Raw genomic sequence first — 20,223 nt, 5'->3', positions numbered from 1 at the left:
TATAGTGTCTTCTAAGAAGTATATGAAGAAACCCGAAAAAGTATTTTAAAAATTGAAAATGAATCGAGCAATATCTGAAAAAGCCTTGTCATAAAGCTGACGCCTTGTTTCAGCAGTATCGCTAACGCCCACTTTAGCTGAGTAGCAAGCAATATGGCTTCACGTTAAGTCACTTTTGTGGGCTAGAACTTTTAACATATTTAAAAAATGAAATATAGAGTATCATCGGTACTGAAAATATTTGCACTTAACTCCTGTTGGAATCAGTTTCTTAATTTTTTTATCTCCGATCCTTCAAAGTCGAGCCAGAATTAGGGAGTTGGGGCGCAACTGTCCTGGACGACAATCTTGAGAAGGGATTAACAAATTTACGAGAATTCACAAAGCAATGTTAAGCCCTCCAGAAAATAAACCTAGTTACGTGTTTGACTTTAGACATGCAAATGCATTGAACCCGAAGATTTTTGGTGTCCAAATAATGAATAAGATCTTCCACATGTGTTTGACGTGTCATCAAGAGTTCCCCTTCAAAAGCATAGGAAGGGTTCACCCCCAGGAATAAAGTAGTGGCTATCTTGAAAGCGAAAGCCTTTTTTACAAAAAAATACATGCATTCGTTATTTTGATGAATTCTTGTCTATTTTTAGCTTGTCCTTGTCACTGGATCCGATACCTACAGATCAAATTTTTTAGTGATAGATGATAAAAAGATATGATCAATCGTTTGAAATTTCCTAAAATGTGGACTGATTTCTCAAAAATGCTTAAAATATGACCAATACCTCGAAAATGCCAGAAATATGACTTGTTATAAAACAAATATGGCATATCATAAAAATCCAAGCCCTACTCATTATAATAAAAATATAAGCATTTTGTTTTGTCGTGTTATTTAAAATAAAACCAGTTGGGGGGTGTTTCCCTGTCTCGCTTGAGCCCGACAAAGAACGTTCGGAAATAGCTGAAAATAAGGGAAAAACAGCATATGAAACGTAAAATGAGCTTGTTCGTTATATCATGCAGTTCTTTACAATTCAAATATTTCAGCGAATAATCTACCTTGAAAGGTAATAATGACAAAGTTTGTCGTAAAAATAGCATTCAGATCACTTACAAATACAACGCCACAACAGGCAAATTGCCCAACGAGGTGACTGACTTAAGAACATCATGGATCCCCGAGCCATTTTTTGGAGGCCCTACCTACTACTGCTACACCACACATGCGCACCCCCCCCCCCGCGGAACCCCCAACGAATCGGTACATTCGGGAATGTGCGTGTACGTGTAGTGAAACCTGACGTAAAGTTTGTTTCTGTGTAATGTTTGTTATGTGTAGTGCTGCCATCTGCCACCAGTTTTTCTAACTATGAGTGAAGTGTTATGATTGAATGATTTATCGTTGTAGGACTGTTGCTCTCTGTGACGAGACTTTCTAACGGGGAGATCGGCTCGCATTTGCGCCTTGAAGTTGGGAACCACAGAAAACCAACTTCAGCCGACCACCACTGTGGGGTTCGAACCCGGATCCTCGCATCGCGAGTCCGTCACTATAACCACTCGACCACCACAGTGGCACTTAATTCACAAAATAGCAATTCCGATTCATTTGCTTCATATACAAATACAAATACAACGCAACAAGCAACAAGCAAAATGCCCAACGAGGTGGCTGAGAAAAAGATGCCCTTAACAAAAATATGGATGTCATATATTTCAAAAATACAGCAACCCAATAAAAAACACAGTCACAAAAATTATAAACAATATATACAAATGATAAAATACTATACAATGCCAATAATGTATTTATGGTTGTCTTATTCTAAGTATGGATAGCTTCTCGATTTACATGAACATGTTTATCGTATTTCTTTTTAATAACCCCTCAAAATCTTTCTCCTGTGGATATTTCAATGCTCACCAATTAAAGGGTTAAAATTTGATTCGAAAAGTGTTATCAAACACGATTCCTATACATGCCCAAAGATAGGGAAATTGAAAGTTCTCCAATATATGCTCTTGCTGATCGATGACAGAACTTTCACACAAATACATTCAATGAAATCTCTTAAAAATTAAATTATCAATCACCCACGTATTCAGATTTATTTATTTACATAATTTTCGTGTCAACATGTTAAGGAATATTATCTCTTGGATAGAATCACAGACTAGATAATTGCGTCTCCAAATTTGATGGAAGACGTGAATTTGCGTTGATATTTTGTCAATAAAACATTTCTAAAACGAAAGCCGGCGAAAAAGGTCTCTTTTATAATCACACGCGAACCTTTCCTATGATTTACAAATTTGCCTTTGACATGCGAATATCGCATTATTTATTTATTTCACGTCAAGACGAATTTTAAGTTATTGCGTCAGTTGGAAGCACGAACAAGAAGAGGAAAATAATAAAAATAAAAATGCAGGTGATGATTTCGCAGACAAATCACGTAGAATGCGTAAGTTTATGGACAGTTTATCGCTCGAAGCTACGATCGAATGCGACGTTTATTAGGTTCTGGCTGTCAGTATTTAAACTTTATATCGATTTTTGAATTCCGTCGCTCAACTAACGCGAGATAAGTTTAGCGTGAGCGGGTGGAAGCGAGCTTATGGTACGGTATGCAGTAAACGATGGCACGGGTTTGTTTCGCTGGCGTCAGCATTACATTTCGGAACGGAATTCTCCCGATTCCGGGAAAAAATTCAAAAATCGTGATAAAGGTATTTCTCCTATCGTTATGATCGAAATCATAAATTCCCCCCCCCCGTTTTTCTTCTCAACATAAGTATTTATGAACTTGGGATTATGCAAATGAAGATCTAAATGAAAATCAAGTTACTTTTATTAAATTCTTAAAAATATTTTATTAATTCTTTCAGCAGAACAATTATTTTCACTGATCCGCATTAGAAATGGCATAGTAGAAATCGAGAAGCTGAAAAAGCACATTACGCTATGAAGTTAGGGTCATTATTCCAGATGCTAAAAAGCGCATTACTTTGACATCATAGAACTTGCGCACTGCTGAAACGCACCTACAGGGATTGGACAAAATAATATGGACACCTGTGAAATGAGACAACAGTCTCACCTTCTAGTGTGGGAGAGTTCCACCTAGCGGGCAAGAATGTGCATACATCGTTCTAGTCATAGCAGTGATAGCGTTCGGAGGCAAAATAGTATATTGGGGTGTTAAAACTGTTATTACTTTCCTCACAGATTTCGATAGGGGCATGATTGTTGGAGCCCGTCTTGACGGACCCACAGTAACGAAAACGGTTGCCCTCGTTGTTGTCGGAAGAAGTACCGTGTCGATGGTAATAACCGCCTATAGCAAATAGCCTATTAATTACGATTTTGTTGTCTCATTTCACAGGTGTTCACCACATATGATTAATTCCCCTTCACATACAGACTTTTGGCAACAAATTTGGATGACTCTATGTGCCGTATCGGCGGTAAAATTGATAACCTTGTTCTCACATTCGAGAAAAGGAAGAAGGGGTAAAAAGTATGAAAGAAAGAAAAAATAAATGGAAGGGGGGGAAAACAATATAGTAGATAAGAGAGAGAGAGAGAAAGATTATAGTTTAGATTTTTCTTTCATCTTCACTCTACCTATTATCTTTCTCTCTTACATGTTTTTTGTAGAAAGATACATTATAAGTTAGGGTAAAATCATTTATAATAGCAGAATGTAAGAACAAAGATTAAAAAAAAAAAACTTCGGTTCATAGGTTTACAATAAAGCTTCACAATAACAAGCAGAGAGGATAGAAAAAAAAGAGAACTGGATTGGATTTCTTCCACCAGCGTCTGGACGCAATATTTCGTCCATGATCGTAAAGGGGTTAATTTAGATCAGCCATGAAATATCAAGATACACCCCTAATACTATGTTGGAATTTGATTACATTTGGAAGAAAAGCATAAATAGTTAAGTTTTCGAATAATATGTTTCGAAAAAGCTCAACTTTTTTGTTTATTTTATTTATTTTATATAATAATAACAGTTATTATTATTTTTCTTTTGTCTCAATTATTTTAGATTTTCTTCAATCGAGTCAATCCCAAATCTTCAGTGTCAAACTTCAAAAGAAAAAGTTCAAACTGGGTAGCAATTTTCCCTAATTACTTTTCCAATCTTTTTAAGGATCGCATTATAACGATTACAGCCACATAGTACACATTCACTCTAGCTGAAAAGTCAACGCTTTACATAAGAAATCTTATATCATACGCATTTAAAATTTTAAAATTTTTTATTCATTTAATGACACACAGCATAACAGCTGTATTGAGCAGTTTTATTGACTACACTTCCAAATTCGAAGCTGATTTTGAACGGGCACATCTATGCCAAAACTAACATAGATCCAAGTTTGAAATGGCTTATTCGGAGGAGGGTGTGACGTATAATCAGCTACCATGTAGCCCAGTTCTCAATCTTCTAAAAATTCTGAATATTCATTTTCACCAGCATCATGAATCTTGAGTTTTTTAGAACATGTGGTAATAAAATATTTATCTTTTAAATGCGTAGATTTGCTTTAAACGTTCATTACCGCACTCAGTTTGAAGATAAAAATTCAGAATCACCTTTGCACATATATATATATAAGCTGAGGTAATTTTCTTTTCAAGTTTTGAATTTCCTGGTAATTGTCCAAATTAACAACTCCGTTTGTTGCAGAGCGTGCGTGGTTGTGTTTTCGCTAATTTGTTAAAGTATTTTGCTTGCATTTATTTTTTATTTTTTACCTTGAAGTTTTCAACCGAATATCCATCTTACTATAGTTTGAATCACAAAGAAGGTAGCTGTCTGTTTGGAATATAATATTACTTCAATACGTTTTAGGTCCTCTGTACGTACGCTTTTACCCTACAATGCATGCCTTTTTTATTTTGAGCTGATAATTTTTTCCATAATTAATGAAACCTATGGAAAGCCGGGAAAAATATTTAAAAACAATCTATTCCGAATTGTGTTCCTTATACAAGGTCTCAAAGAGGACATAAAATCGAGGACCTGCTTTAGGACTTTGGGATTACATAGTCCGAGGGTGGACAAATTCCAGTCGCCAGGTGACTATAGCAGCTAAACACTTGGTATTGGCGCCTAAAATTTTCTTTGTGCAGTTTCAGAATTGCAGGCTAAGAGCACTACAAAATGTTTGGAATTTATAACAGCCTATCTACCAATATGAAAGCGGGTCACTATGCCCTGAAAAAGTAAAAAAAGTTTTTCTTCTGGTCAAAATGCTTTTGGCGCCTAATTTTTTAAACGACGTAAAATCGCTTATAAAATAAATGTATTGAAGTATATATATTATTACTTTCCAAATACATAACTACCTTCTTTGTGATTCAAACTATAGACAGAAAAAAAATTGGGTTGCGAACTTCAACGTAAGAAAACAAAATGCAAATAAATCATTTCCGACTTAAAGTGCATGATTTTCTTTTTTGACTGGTTACAGAAGATTTACATTTCTTTTTTTAATTGAGGAGTTTCACTGCCATCTATTAATGGCCTTCGAATGAAAATGAAAAGTGGGTCTTCTGACCCATCAAAAAAATGAGGCATCTTTCATTTTCGAATGAAAATGAAAGATGTATCATTTTTTTGAGACAACTTCATGTCTCAAACATGAAGTTGTCAATGAGCAACGGGGAACAGAAACATTTAAAGTAGATGTTTCCGATTGGCAACAGTATGCACTGTAGGGTTAAGACATGCTATAAGCAATGCTAGTAAAAATATTTTTTTTAATGACTTTCCAGGTTTTTTATACGTGTCAGTAACTAATAAAAAAATTATTAGCTCAAAAAAATAACTATTTAAATGTCAAATTTAAAATTATTAAAAACTCAATTTATTCCAAGAGCAAAATACAAATGTTTGCAATAAGTTACAAATAATTTTATACGTTCATATCATCTTCAAACCTCAGTCAAAACTGCTTATTAATTTTTTTTCCTATTCATTTGTGTTCATTATGTCAAAAGCTATTTAAGAAATTAATTAATTAATTAACCGTTTAATTAATCTCTTCCAGGACTATTTATTGACTTTGGTACAAATATGTTTACTTCAGGTCCTACCTTGAACAAAGAATCGTTAAAAACCATTCGAAACGATTAAAAACCGTTAAAAATGGGGTATGAGAGGATATATAAATTATATATATATTCTCCAGAAATGAGATAATTTCGCATTCCGTGAAAATTTCAATATCGGTAGAAACAAATCAAACATTGTATTTTCCGTGATCTAGTGAGAAAAATGAAACTAGTACTATTCAACTTCATATGTAAATATAAAAGAAAAGCTGAACAAAAGTGTTACGAATGAAATCAACAGGCTTTCTGCATATTATGCCGAGGTGAACAGGGAAAAAGTGTCATTTCTCTCCACCGGAATCGAACCCAAAATTTCTTGCATACTGGCAAGCGCATCGGCCATTACACCATGTAGAGACGATCCAGGAAGCCCATTTATTTCATGTATCTTAGCCGAGCAAAAATTCACCATCCAAAACCCGAGAATGTTTTTCCTCGTATTCAGCTGCCTCACATCAATTTATAAATATCTTGTATATCTTGTATATAAATATATCAATATATATATCGTGTATTTTAGTAATTTATTTCTTTCTCATTGATAAATGAGAAAGAAATAAATTACTAAAATACACGATATATATATTACACCCAGAGAAAATTACGAATTTACTGTCACAGGTCCTTTTTAAATAGACCGACGAGCAGAGAATCACATCGTATTTGTGTTTTGCTTCTTACGCTCGGAAGCATTATTTTGATCCACGAATGCACACACAGGAGTATTTACAGGAAATTGCTCAAAGGTATCAAAACAACTCTGGAGCATTCTCTAAAACTTCATCCTCAGTCAACCCCGATAATGTGTTTACAAACTTTCTTCTCTCAATGTCGAGCAAACTCTAACGTTAGCTGTAAACTCCTATATATCTGTCAAGTACACTACGCGCGATTTAACACTTGAAGGATGTAAATGAGAGCCGATGTCTTTCTTCGAACGGAAATTACCATGTCTGGGCTCTTGATCAAGAAGCACAAACTCTCTCTCTCTCTCTCTCTCTCCTTCTTCACTTCAATTTGAGTATCGATCCCTCGTCTTTGGAAACTTTCTTCGAAAATTTCCTAGTTAAAATTACTTATTTTATCGGAATGATGCTTCACCTAAAGTTTTTGTTTTAACTTAATTCATTCTCAACAAGCTAGATAAGCTCAAAGATGGCAGAACATCTGATAAATATATGAGATGAAAGAAAGACTAATTTTTATCGATGTTTCAATGGGGTTTTTTTTGTGAAAAAAAATTTTCAGAGAAGAATAAAATTAATTTTTCCTCAAATTACTTTGTTTTCTCGTTATGGAGAACCAATGCGTTTAGCATAAAATGAATTGAATGAATTGCTCAGATCTCTTCTTGTTTTTGTTTTTTTAGTCATTGGGTTGCTGTGTTTATGTTATGAAAACAATATTTATATGGGGTTTTCTCCCGACATTATTTATATCATTTATATTGATTTTTGTTCTAGTCAAAGGTTCCAAAACAAATCTTGAGCATTCTCTAAAACTTCAAGGGAATCGAAAATTCATTGGCCAAATTGTCTGTGCTAGCTGATGATTTTATTCGCTTTTTTTAATTTAAACAAATCACAAGATGCAAATTTATAATGCGCAAACACTATGTGAAAGCTGAACGAATCGCAAAAAAAATTAGGCGCCAAAAGCATTTTGACCAGAAGACAAACTTTTTTTACTTTTTCAGGGCATAGTGACCCGCTTTCATATTGATAGATAGGCTGTTATAAATTCCAAACATTTTGTACTGCTCTTAACCTGCAATTCTGTAACTTTTGACCTTTGAAAACCAAACACACCCCGCTTCCCATCTCATTGAGATATCGAAGCGTTCCTGGAGGATGGGTGTGTCTGGAAATTTTATTAAATATCCTCAGAATAATGAATAAAATATTACATATAGATTGCACATATAAATTCACTTATAATCAATGTTCGTCAATGTTCTGTAACTGCACAAAGAAAATTTTAGGCGCCAATACCAAGTGTTTAGCTGCTATAGTCACCTGGCGACTGGAATTTGTCCACCCTTGGACTATGTAACCCCAAGGTCCTAAAGCAGGTCCTCCCGGCAGGCCTATATGATTTTTCTTTTTTTTTCCTTCAGCAACAGGTGTTTTATTTATTAGATATATTTTACTACTAGCTATAATACCCGGCGCTTCTCGGGTTTTCTTCAATTAATGGGAGGATTGAAAAAATTACAAACCATTATAAAGGAATAAAAAGAATGAAGTATCATACATAATACTGGCATTATTAAAGGAGTGACCAACCATTGTAAAGGCATGTGCAATGTGCATGTCTGATACGCATTCTTAGGGAACCACGATAACAAAAGTAGACATTCCAAAAGTGACTGTTGGAGCCCAGGAACAATTTTTTGCCCGACGTTTTTTCGTCCATTTCGGGCATTTGCTCAGGTCTGATGAACTTTTATAGTAGCCTGCGATTCAATCCCGGTCCTATTTGGTATATATGCAAAATTTGGCGACGATCGGTCTACAATTGTAGATTTGTATTAAGAACAAACATACATACATACTTTCACACACATTTATATATTTTACTATATATATATATATATACACTCAGCGCTCGTTATAACGACCACATGTTGCAACGACCATTCCATTCCAATGACCGGTAGGACAAGTCTCAGATATTTTCATATAACGAATATCCTACTTGTTTTTCTTTCCGATACAACTACCTTCCAATGTAACGTCCATTTTCTATGGGACGGGGGGGGGGCGGGATTCGCTATAACGAGCGTCGACAGTATATATATTTAATATGATTTATTTATTTAATCATTTATTTCAAATCACTGTATTTTTGGTCGTGTAAAAGATATTGTAATCTGTATTTCTATTGCTAATTGTGTACTTATTGGAGCAGATGAAGTTCTCATTATTTTTGAGGCGATGTAACAGAAACTTTTTTGAAACAACGTTTTCTTGGTTTTAGACACTTGATGAATATTTCTATATCTATTTGTATTTGGATGAATATTTTTCGTCTTCTTCCTGTTCTTTTTACGTAATTTTTACGCAGATGGTATTCGTGTTCTAATATCCCTCATGCGCATTGTCTGCCTTGTCGACAGCCTTTTCTAACGGTGGGGTGGTCAGGTTTTATCGCATTGGGATTTCGTTATTTGAGACATGCCTCAACGAATCACCTGCATGAAAGTTATGCATTCTAAACCGTTCAAAGGTAAAGGGTTTTATGTTTAGAGACGTAATCTTTTGGAGTCATTGATCATTTTAAGACCTCAATGTTTATTTCTGCTTTCAAGATATTTTGATTTATATATTTAAAAGTTATACCAAGTACATGACAGATTCCATACGTGGGATCATCGGTATGATCAGAGTGGCCAGTCAATAAAAAATTCAAAACAAAGTATGATAATAATATAAAAGACAACAGCAGAGGACAGTCTTTAGACAGGGAAAGAGGGGGTTATACAGTAGAACTTGGTTAATTCGAATTTTGGATAATTCAATCTTTTACAAACCCCCCCTTCAGTTTTCTACCTAATTTAATGTTAACATTTATTTTTCAATTCGAAATTTTTTCGAATTTTTCGGATAATTTGGGGGAACAAAAATCATGATATTTGTGTGAGCAAATTTGGTTTACAAAAAATTCTACAAGAACCCAGGCTTTGCTTGTTTTCTTGATCAAGTTTTTGAACAACAAATTTTTAAAGGCTAATAAGAATTTGAAAATTCTGTTTTCCTCTACTTCTGCTTCGATAATTTAATGCCCATTTTAACATTGTTCAACTGGAGCGCATCGAGATTGTGTACTACTTACTACCGATCATGCTATTTAAACATATAATCAAAATTTACCATTCGAAATATGAATATTTTGTCGTCTTAAAGAGTATAGAAAGTATCGGAAAGTTCAGATTGTGATACGTTATTCCAAGTATATTTCGTTGATAGCATAAAATGCTAAGCAAAATTTGGGAAGCTGTTTTCATAACGGATGATCGTGAACTGTTTCTGTAAAGCAGGGTTTGTGCGTTGTCAAGAAATTCTGTTGTGATACTGATTCCAGAACAGGGGGAATAATGCAGCAGCTGAAGATCAATTATTTATTTATTTATTTATTTATTTATTTATACAATATTGTTGGCCCTTGGGCCTATACAAGAGGATGCGATTGAGAATGACAAAGATATTGTTTGATGTTGGATAAAAAACTAGTGATAGAGGGAGATTCAACAATAGAGCTTGGGAGTTTGTTCCATTCACCAATGGTATGAGGAAAGAAGCTGTATTTAAAGCAGTCAGTGGAAGCAAAAATAGGTTTTATTTTAAGGGAATGGTCGAGTCTTCTAGAGATGTAGGATGGTTTGGCTAAGATACCAGAAGTATCCATGTTGAACTGACCATGGAAAATTTTATAAAGCAATGTTAATCGAGAGATGAAACGAAGAGTAGAGAGAGGGAGGAGATGAAGTTCATTTTTAAGTTCGGACACAGAAATGAAAGATGACCAGCAGTCGTGAACAAATCGGGCGGATTTATTTTGAATAGATTCAAGTTTGTCTATATTACTGGAGGTGTAAGGGTCCCAGATTTCAGCGGCGTAGGAGAGGACGGGGGATATATAAGTTTGGTAACAGAGAAGTCTGATATCCCGAGTAGAGTGTTTAAGATTGCGGCGGAGGAAGAAAAGTTTGTTAAGACACTTCTGGTAAATGTAGTCGATGTGTTTGTTCCAACGTAGGTCGGCTGAAATAATGACACCAAGGTATTTGATATGTGAAACTTGGGATAACGGTAAATGATTGATGGAGTAGGAGTATTCAAGAGGAAGAAGTTTACGGGTAACTTTCATGTGAACCGTTTTTGAGATATTCATTGGCATTTGCCATACGGAACACCAGTCGGCGATGGAAGCCAGGTTATGTTGGAGAAGTTCTTGATCAGATTGATGGAGAATGATACGGTAAATTACACAGTCATCAGCAAAAAGTCTAGTGGTGCAGTTGAGGGATTGAGGAAGGTCATTGATATAAATTAGGAAAAGTAACGGGGAGAGGACCGATCCTTGAGGGGTCCCAGACTTTACGGAGGCGGATGACGAGTTATGATCATTAAAATGAACAAACTGTTTACGGTGTTTTAGGAAAGCCTCCACCCAATTAAGTAATTGAACGTTAAGGCCAAGGCGGGAGAGTTTGAGAAGAAGTTTATCGTGGGGAACTTTATCAAAGGCTTTAGAGAAATCTAGGAATACGACATCAGTTTGTAGGTTTTTATCAATGGCTTCAGAGAGGTCGTGGATGAAGAGGGCCAGTTGAGAGGTAGTAGAGAGAGATTGTCTAAAGCCGTGTTGGTTGGGGAAAAAGAAGCTGATGGAGTCTAAGTGGATACGGATTTCTTTTGCTACAATATGCTCGAAGATTTTACAGCAGGAGGAAGTGATTGCTATTGGCCTGAAGTTAAGGGGATTGGAAAGTGAACCCGTTTTGTGGATAGGAATAATTTTATTGATTTTCCAGTCGTTCGGGAGGGTAGCAGAATTTAGTGAAACATTGAACAGGATTAAAAGATAGTCGGCGACTTCATCAGCACAGAATTTAAGAATAGAATTTGGGATGTCGTCAGGGCCAACAGAATGGGGTTTCAGTTTTTTCAAAAGTTTTAGGATACCTTGTTTGGAGAAGGATATAGGGGGTGAGTTGTGGATAGAATCAAAAAAAGAGTATTGGGGAGGAGAGGGGTCTATTGAGAAAACCGAGCAGAAAGCTAAATTGAATTCGGTAGCCATCTCTGAAGGAGAAAATGTATATTTATTTGAACTTCTCAGGGAAGTGGGACCAACAGATTTAGGTCTAAGATAACTCCAGAATTTTGTTGGATTGGTTTTTAAGTAATGGGGTAGAGAATGAGAGAGGTATCTGGACTTTTGGACGGAAATGAGGTTTCTGAGGTCTCGGGTGGAGGCTGAAATTATGGATTTGAGTGAATTGGATTTGTTAGTTTTATATTTGAAGGCGATTCGGCGGATTTTCCTCTTTAAATGAATAATATCTCTGGTGATCCATGGATTAAAAAAAGACTTAGGAGAAACATTTTTAATTGGAACTGTAGTTAAGCATTTGTCTATAATACATTTAAAAGAGGTCCAGAGGGTGTGGATATTGTTAGAAGAGGATATGGATAAGAAATCATTGAAGTGAGAGCGAAAAATATTTTGCATAAGTGGATAATTTGCCTTGTTGAAATTACGTTTAGGGGCGAGTTTGTAGGATGGGATAGAGTGGCGGAGGGAAAAGTTAATGAGTGGGATATTATGGTCGGAGCAACCCTCAAAGATGGAGGTGGAAAGGACTGAAATTCGATTGGAGGTAGCAATGAGATCTAAGGTAGAGCTGGAGTAGAGGGTGGTTCTTGTGGGTTCAAAAATGGATTGGACCAAGTTAAATTTAAGGAAGATATCTAGGACTTTGTTATTAATTCCGTGATTGCCGGACAGGGATTCCATATTTTTCCAGTCAATGCCGGGAAGATTCCAGTCTCCGGAGATAAGAATAGAATGTGTTTTATAAAATTTTTCAAGAATAATTTCCAGTTGTTCAAAAAGGTGGAAATCAGGAGAGGGAGGGAAATAGACAGAAAAGATGGCAAGTGGGGGACAGTTGGGTTGAAGCCATTCGGCTCCAACAATTTCGAGTTCGGAATCTAATAGAATTTCAGTTAAAGGGATAGATTTTTTGAAAATAAGTAAGACCCCGCCCCCCCGAGAGTTTCTATCCTTTCGAAAAGCATTGTAATCGGGTGGCAAAATTTCGGAATTAGAGATTGTATTATTTAGCCATGACTCTGTAACACCAAGAAAATGGGGATTATGGATGAGTAAGAATGATTCTAGAAAATCAGTTTTGTTTTTCAGGCTGCGAGTGTTAATAGTTCCCAACTGGTAGGTATTTTTTAATTTGGAGGTTGTGTAGACGGAAGGGTTGCTCGGGGGGAGTAGCCTAAAGGGGGTACCGAGGAAATATGGGAGGAGAGGGAGGGCATAGAAAGGTTCGAAGCAGTATGAGCGGGGAAGATGGGGCGGATATCATTAATATCGGGATCCCAGACATATTTGGTATTATTTATGAGTGCAAAATTGTGGATAAGTTTTACTTTAATGCCTTCGTCACGGTATTTTTGACTGGCTCTCCAAATTTGACCACGAAGCTTGCGTGTATCGAAAGAGAAATCTTCTGAGATAGATATGTTGCTGTTTTTAAGTTTCGAGGCATTTTTTAGAATCTCACTTTTTATTTTAAATTTGTTGAATTTTATTATGGTAAGTCTGGATCCGTGGGTCTTTTTGGAACCTAATCTGTGACAGCGGTCTATCTCACTAGGTGTAATATTTACGTCAAGGTGATCAGAACAGCATTGGATGATTTTGGATTCGAGGGTGGAGGAGGACTCGAAGTCAGATTCTTCAGGAATGTTTCGGAAAATCAAGTTATCCCGTCGAGAACGATCCTCAAGATCGATGACTTTATTGGTAAGGGAGGATTGGAGTTCAGAGAGATTAGAGGAGAGGTCGTAGACTTGGCTTTGGAGTTCCTCTACTGGGGAAAGTTTTTCCTCAACTGCACTAAGACGGTGGGATAGATCACTTAGCTGATGACTGAATGAGTCCTGTTTTTGGGTGAGGAGGGTAAGTTTGTCAAGAATGGCTACTTGGGTGTCTTGAATATTACGGAGAATGGATGAGTTATCCGAAAGAGTCGAAGATTCAGATGAAGGATTTGATCTATTTTGAGAGCGTGTTGGGGAGTGGCTGACCCTAGGCCCAGGGTTGGATTCGATATCTCCCGCCAGTAGAAGCAAGCTAGCCAAGTGGGTAAAAAGGACAAGAGGGAAAAAGGGAAGAGGTTTTGAATGGAGCAATTTTGAATGGTGGTAACAAGGACCGGAGCGAAAAGGGTTTTTCTTTAAAGCACACATATATTTTAAGTAAAAAATTGATGGTTGAGCAAAAAATAGAAACACACAGTACATAATAATTTTAAACGTCGGATGCAGGATCGACACAAAGAATATTAAATTTATAAAGATTAAATAAGTTGGTATGAAAATGTGAAGCGAACTAACCTGTAAAAATAGACTTGAATATAACATTTTTTTTGACGAAATGTCGATCCTGCATCGTGAAAGTCCATGGGTAGCGACACTTAAATACAAGCGGTGAAACGCCCACTTCGACAGCGAAATCCAGGTGGCAGCAGTAGTTGCGAGACGAGACCACTCTCGGGGAGGGGTGGTTTGGCGGCTACGTTCCGAATCGAATGGTGACGTCATACGGCTCTTGTATCGGGAGGAGATGGCGGAGAAAAACCCAGAGACGGCTGCGAGACGAGACCATTCTTGGGGAGGGGTGGTTTGGCGGCTACGTTCCGAATCGAATGGTGACGTCATACGGCTCTTGTATCGGGAGGAGATGGCGGAGAAAAACCCAGAGACGGCATGACGAGTATTTTTTCCTCCCAGAAGTGTACAGTAGAGTAGAGTCGATGGTTCCCGCAGGTTTATCACCAAGAAAATCTGTAAAAATAGACTTGAATATAACATTTTTTTTGACGAAATGTCGATCCTGCATCGTGAAAGTCCATGGGTAGCGACACTTAAATACAAGCGGTGAAACGCCCACTTCGACAGCGAAATCCAGGTGGCAGCAGTAGTTGCGAGACGAGACCACTCTCGGGGAGGGGTGGTTTGGCGGCTACGTTCCGAATCGAATGGTGACGTCATACGGCTCTTGTATCGGGAGGAGATGGCGGAGAAAAACCCAGAGACGGCTGCGAGACGAGACCATTCTTGGGGAGGGGTGGTTTGGCGGCTACGTTCCGAATCGAATGGTGACGTCATACGGCTCTTGTATCGGGAGGAGATGGCGGAGAAAAACCCAGAGACGGCATGACGAGTATTTTTTCCTCCCAGAAGTGTACAGTAGAGTAGAGTCGATGGTTCCCGCAGGTTTATCACCAAGAAAATCTGTAAAAATAGACTTGAATATAACATTTTTTTTGACGAAATGTCGATCCTGCATCGTCACATATATATATATTATATATGTGACGTATCGTCACATTATATATTATATTATAATTAATAAATTATTATAATTTGAGAAACTGTTTCGTAACTGATAATAAAATTTTAATAATTGATAATTATTATCCTATGTAAATGTTGATGATTAAGTTGTGCAATTTGTAGTCATTTTATAGGGACGGGAATATATATTAAAATTGGATAAAATTCCAAAAAAATATATTCCGGTAACTTTAGACTTCGAATTAACAAGTTGGGTTTTATTTAAATTTGTATTAGGTAATTTTCAAAACTTTGAGAAGGGGGAGAGCAGCTTTTATACAGCTACGTAGCTGGGCCAATAGCCTGTTATGAGTTTTAGATATTGTATTGTTCATATGCACTATATGGTAAAATACTTTGAATTCACTATAACAAAACTCAAAAAATTCAAATTATGAATCCATAAAACACTATACGATATGATTCTAAATATTTTTTTGCAGAATAGATTCTCGACAAACATAAATTAATCTTTCATTAAATATTTTTTTACTCTATATTAAAAAAATTTTCAAGACAATAACAATCAATATTTTGTCAGTATCAGTTTTCAAGAGCTATAATTACTAAAATCTATTCAAAAGAAATTTATTCAAAAATCTTTCAATATCCCCCAAAAAAAAAGCATCTTCCTTTAATTTATATGTTTTACACACACACGAAAAAAAAAATATCCAAACCAATTTATGTTAACAAAACACGCGCCATTAATTTATAAACATTTTTTTTCCTCCAAATCAAAGTACAATCTAATTCACATACTCCCCTGTTTTAAATGAAATATGACTCCTAATTTGAAAAAAAAAAAACCAGAAAAAAGAATTAAACAACTTTACGAACGTTCTGGTATTTTTCCCCCTGAATATTAATACGTTTTTCCTCCCGTTTCATTTTTTAACATTAAGCAACATTAAAAGCAATTATTTTTTCGTCGTTAAGATAAACGGCAACTAAAAATACGTCGTCGTTGTTGTTGCTGTTTTTCTTTCCCCTGCAGTTCTAGATGTGACCCTCACGGAATATCTAACGAGCTCGTGCGTGCGTTAAAAATGTTATCCTTTTAAAGCTTATAAATATTTAAAAAGTGTCTTCTCTCTCTCTCTCGAAGAATCTTTAGAAATAACAAGAGGAAGAAAAGAAATTTACAACGAGGTGAAATAAGGGTGAAAAAAAAAATTGACATGGAATCTAGACGCCCTAACATCCAAGTGCGTTTATATCAAAACGTTTTACTTTTACCCTTAATTACTTGCTAAACGCTTCTTTTTTCACCAATTTCTTCATTGAAATTTAACTTGATGGATTACCGAGTTGTTTTTTTTATTCGTCTTTTCCGAATAAATGCACGAAGGAAAAATAACATTTTGTTTTCATTGCTGTATCGGTCTACATGCATACATATAACGGTACATAAATCAAAAAGTGTATGTGCGTGCATGACTGCGTACCTTAACGATACATCAAGATGATGGATCACTTTGAAGTCAAGGATATTTTAATCAGAGAACTTATTTGGGAATAATAGAATTATCAAGTCTCTCTCTTCCCCGAAAAAAAAAACCATAACAGTAATTCACTTGATGTGGGAAGAAAATAACATTATTTTTAGACACAGTCTGAATTATAATTATTCGATTTCGTTACTATTACATTTCTTTGATGTTGTTAACGGAGACGTTCTAACTTGCGGTTGATGGGTTTTCCATAAAAGTTATTGAGTTGAGAAAGATTTATAGCATTCCTCTCTTTCTCTCTGGTATAAGAAGTGTATTTAGATCGTAATACTACTGGATTAAACATAATGTTGACGGATAGTCTTTCAGATTGTGTTAATGTGTGAATGTTTAGGACTAGCAATAATGCAGGTTTCCCAAATTAAAGAACGTGACGGCTTAGGCATGAGTTGTTAGGTTATTTTACATGTATATCCAGGCTTGGATCCCTAACATTTCTGATAAGATATTTATGATCCATATACAGGGTGATTCCATAATTTGTCTTGACGCATTTTATGAGGAACCGTTGATCCTAGAGGCTTACTTTCAGTTAGAAAATGTATCCAAATAACGTGTAGAACACAGATACTCCATTCATGTTGCAAGGGGTTGCATAATTATCAAAATACAAACATTGACTTTTATATGAACAACCTGTCCTCAAAAGCCCTATTAGAAAGTTGTTGCTTTGTCTCTCCTGAGAAAAATATTCCACATTTTTAAGAACTGAAGTATTTGAGTTACACAATCGGAGAAAAATTGGAAAAAAAAACATCATAAATGTGGGAAAGAAGCATTTTTCGTTCTCAACTTTTCCCCATTTGTGAATTCAAAAATATTTCAAAGAATATTGCACTTATAATCATGGAATTTGACTTTGTTGGCCTCAGCAGAGACAGGGCAACAACTTTCTTATTGGGTTTGCGAGGTCAGGGGGAGAGGATATAAAAAGTAAATTTTTTAATATTTTAATAATAATGCAACCCGTTGCAACATGAATGACGTATCTGAGTATTACACGTTATTTGGATTTATTTTTGTAATCGGAAGTATGCCTCTAGATCATAGTTTCCTAACCTTTTTGTCCCATCACCCCCTTCTTCAGAAATGTTTTCTCCCATCTCCCCCAATGCAATATAACCCATAGGATCCTATTTTATACCCGTAGCTTCTACCGCCCCCCCCCCCGGAACATTCCATAGCCCCCCAGGAGGTGTTAACGCCCACGTTGGGAATCGCTAGTCTAGATTCAACTGTTCGCCATTAAAATGCGGGAAGGGGAATGACGGAACCACCCTGTATATAATGAGCGATGTTTTTAGAGTTCCTGATCGGGATCTGGTAATGGCAATCAATCTTTGTCTATCCACAGTCTATAAAGGGTATATATCACATATGAACAACAAGAAAATATATTTTAAAAAAAAATAGCACTATGCAAAATTTCCATAAAAACCTAAAAACAATAAAGAAACATAATGCAGATTCGAATAATCATTGACAAACTATCGTTCGCATAAGTAATCAATAACGAATGGAACCGTAATCGTGACGTATGAAATCAGCATGTAAATTAAAATACTTTTTACCAAACGTAATCTCAACATTGTTGTTATATGTGGGTTGTTGAATTATTGGCAATTATAAATAAAGTTACTCATGCTAAGTGCCAACTGTAAAGTTCATTATTATTGTTAGTAATATTTTGCAATTACGACACGATCTAAAGTGAAGACTATTTAATGCATATACAGTGTGTCCTTCAAGTCCTGATTCGGCCTTTATCTCATCAACCGTTCGTCGTTGGGATGGTTCCAATTTGAAAAATGCTCATAATGCATTCAAAAATCACCCATCACCAGTATCGGGAGTGAAAATATAGTGTGTGTCACTAAATAAGAAAATGTACATTTTCATACTGTGCCCCTGCCCGTGCTTCAACTTCCAGCTACAAAGTTGTACACCTGTCTCTTCTGAGGCCAATAAAAAAATTCATTTTTAAGTGAGTTCATTTCTATCTCTATAATCATGATATTTGAATTCGAAAACCAGAGAAAAGTTGGGATAGAATAGCGAAATCTAATAGAGAACGATTCTTTCCCTCATTTTTGCTGTAATTTACACTTTTCTCCGATTTTTTAATTCAAGTATCTCAGCAAATATTACATTTCAAAACATGTAATTTTTTTGTTATGGACTCAAAAGAGACAACGCCACAACAAATTTTTAATTGGAAGTAATTATAGTTGAAATTAAAGCTCCTATAATTATTTTCTTATAATTCACAACACCTGTGTATACAAATAATATTTCCTTACTGACTGATTCATCGCCGAGCCGAAACCGCTGAAGAACTATATATATATATATATATATATATATATATATATATATATCAAATTTTTGGTCAATAATTTTGTTTCATGACGCAAAGACTCACTAAGAAGGGGTTTTCCAAAATTCAACACCTAAGGGGATCATAAGAGTGTTCAAAGTCAACAGAGAAATCACGCTGAATCAAAATCGCTGAATCGCTGAAAATCGCTATCATTATGAAATTTGTTCAGTAGTTTTATTGCATGACGTAAAGGCTAACTAACAAGGGATTTTTGAAATTTTGATCCCTAAAAGGGTCTTAAGAGGGTTGAATAGGAACGGGGGGGGGTCATATGGGGAAATCACGCCGAGCTGAAACCGCTACAGCTGTAAATATGAAAGTTGGTCAATATTTTTGCATTTTAATATAGAGACTCAATGAGAAGGGATTTTTCAAAATTCAACCACCCCCCCCCCCCATTAGGGGAAGGTGGTACCAAGGTTATGTGGGGTAAATTTCGGCTCATCAGTGAGCCGAAATCGCTGAAGCAATAAATATGAAATCTAGTCAGTATTATATTTTATAATGCAGATACCCATTAGGACGAGATTTCTGAAAGGTTCTGAAAGGGATTCTCTCTCTCTCTCTCTCTCTCTCTGATATATGAGGGGTCATCACTAAGAAATTTTCAGATAATCAAATCCACTCCACGCGAGCGATCCCCGGATAACAGCTAATAGGAAATATAAAATATATATAAGACAATAAATACTTATATATAATATAGTTTGATAATGATGGTTTTCATTACGGAAATCGGCAGTTTGGGATTTAAAGCATGTTCAAAGAAATCGATAAAATACGGCTTTTTTTAGTGTGATTAAATTTCGTACGTGACTAGTTTTAAAATATGCTGAAGTGAATGCAAAGTGAAAATGCAAAAAAAAAAAAAAAATGTCGCGTATTCAAAATCTTTGAAAATATCGTTATAGAGGGGTTTATCGTAGTAAGGGATATCGTTGTATCGAGATTAGCTCAACATTAGACTATAGGCGATTCCAAGCAAGATTTGAGGAAATATCGTTGTAGAGGGATTTATCGTTTTATCGAGCATCGTTGTAGCGAGGTTTCACTGTA

At 35.8% G+C, this 20,223-nt stretch overlaps 1 protein-coding gene across 1 annotated transcript in view; it reads right to left on the bottom strand.

Annotated features, from left to right (window-relative positions):
- Positions 1 to 12,547: 12,547 nt before the first annotated feature.
- The window catches only part of LOC149085652 (uncharacterized), a 66,247-nt gene continuing 58,571 nt past the window's right edge, over positions 12,548 to 20,223 (bottom strand). The window contains exon 2 of the mRNA XM_089232458.1: positions 12,548 to 15,171. Coding sequence (XP_089088584.1) covers positions 13,102 to 15,045 — 1,944 coding nt within the window. The 5' untranslated portion in view covers positions 15,046 to 15,171 and the 3' untranslated portion in view covers positions 12,548 to 13,101. The remainder of the gene's footprint in view (positions 15,172 to 20,223) is intronic.

This window comes from Pholcus phalangioides, unplaced genomic scaffold (genome assembly GCF_987345545.1).
Source record: "Pholcus phalangioides strain wild (caught in Gottingen) unplaced genomic scaffold, Ppha-v1.0 ptg000006l_1, whole genome shotgun sequence".
Taxonomy (NCBI): domain Eukaryota; kingdom Metazoa; phylum Arthropoda; class Arachnida; order Araneae; family Pholcidae; genus Pholcus; species Pholcus phalangioides.
This window is presented reverse-complemented; position numbering and strand designations above follow the sequence as displayed.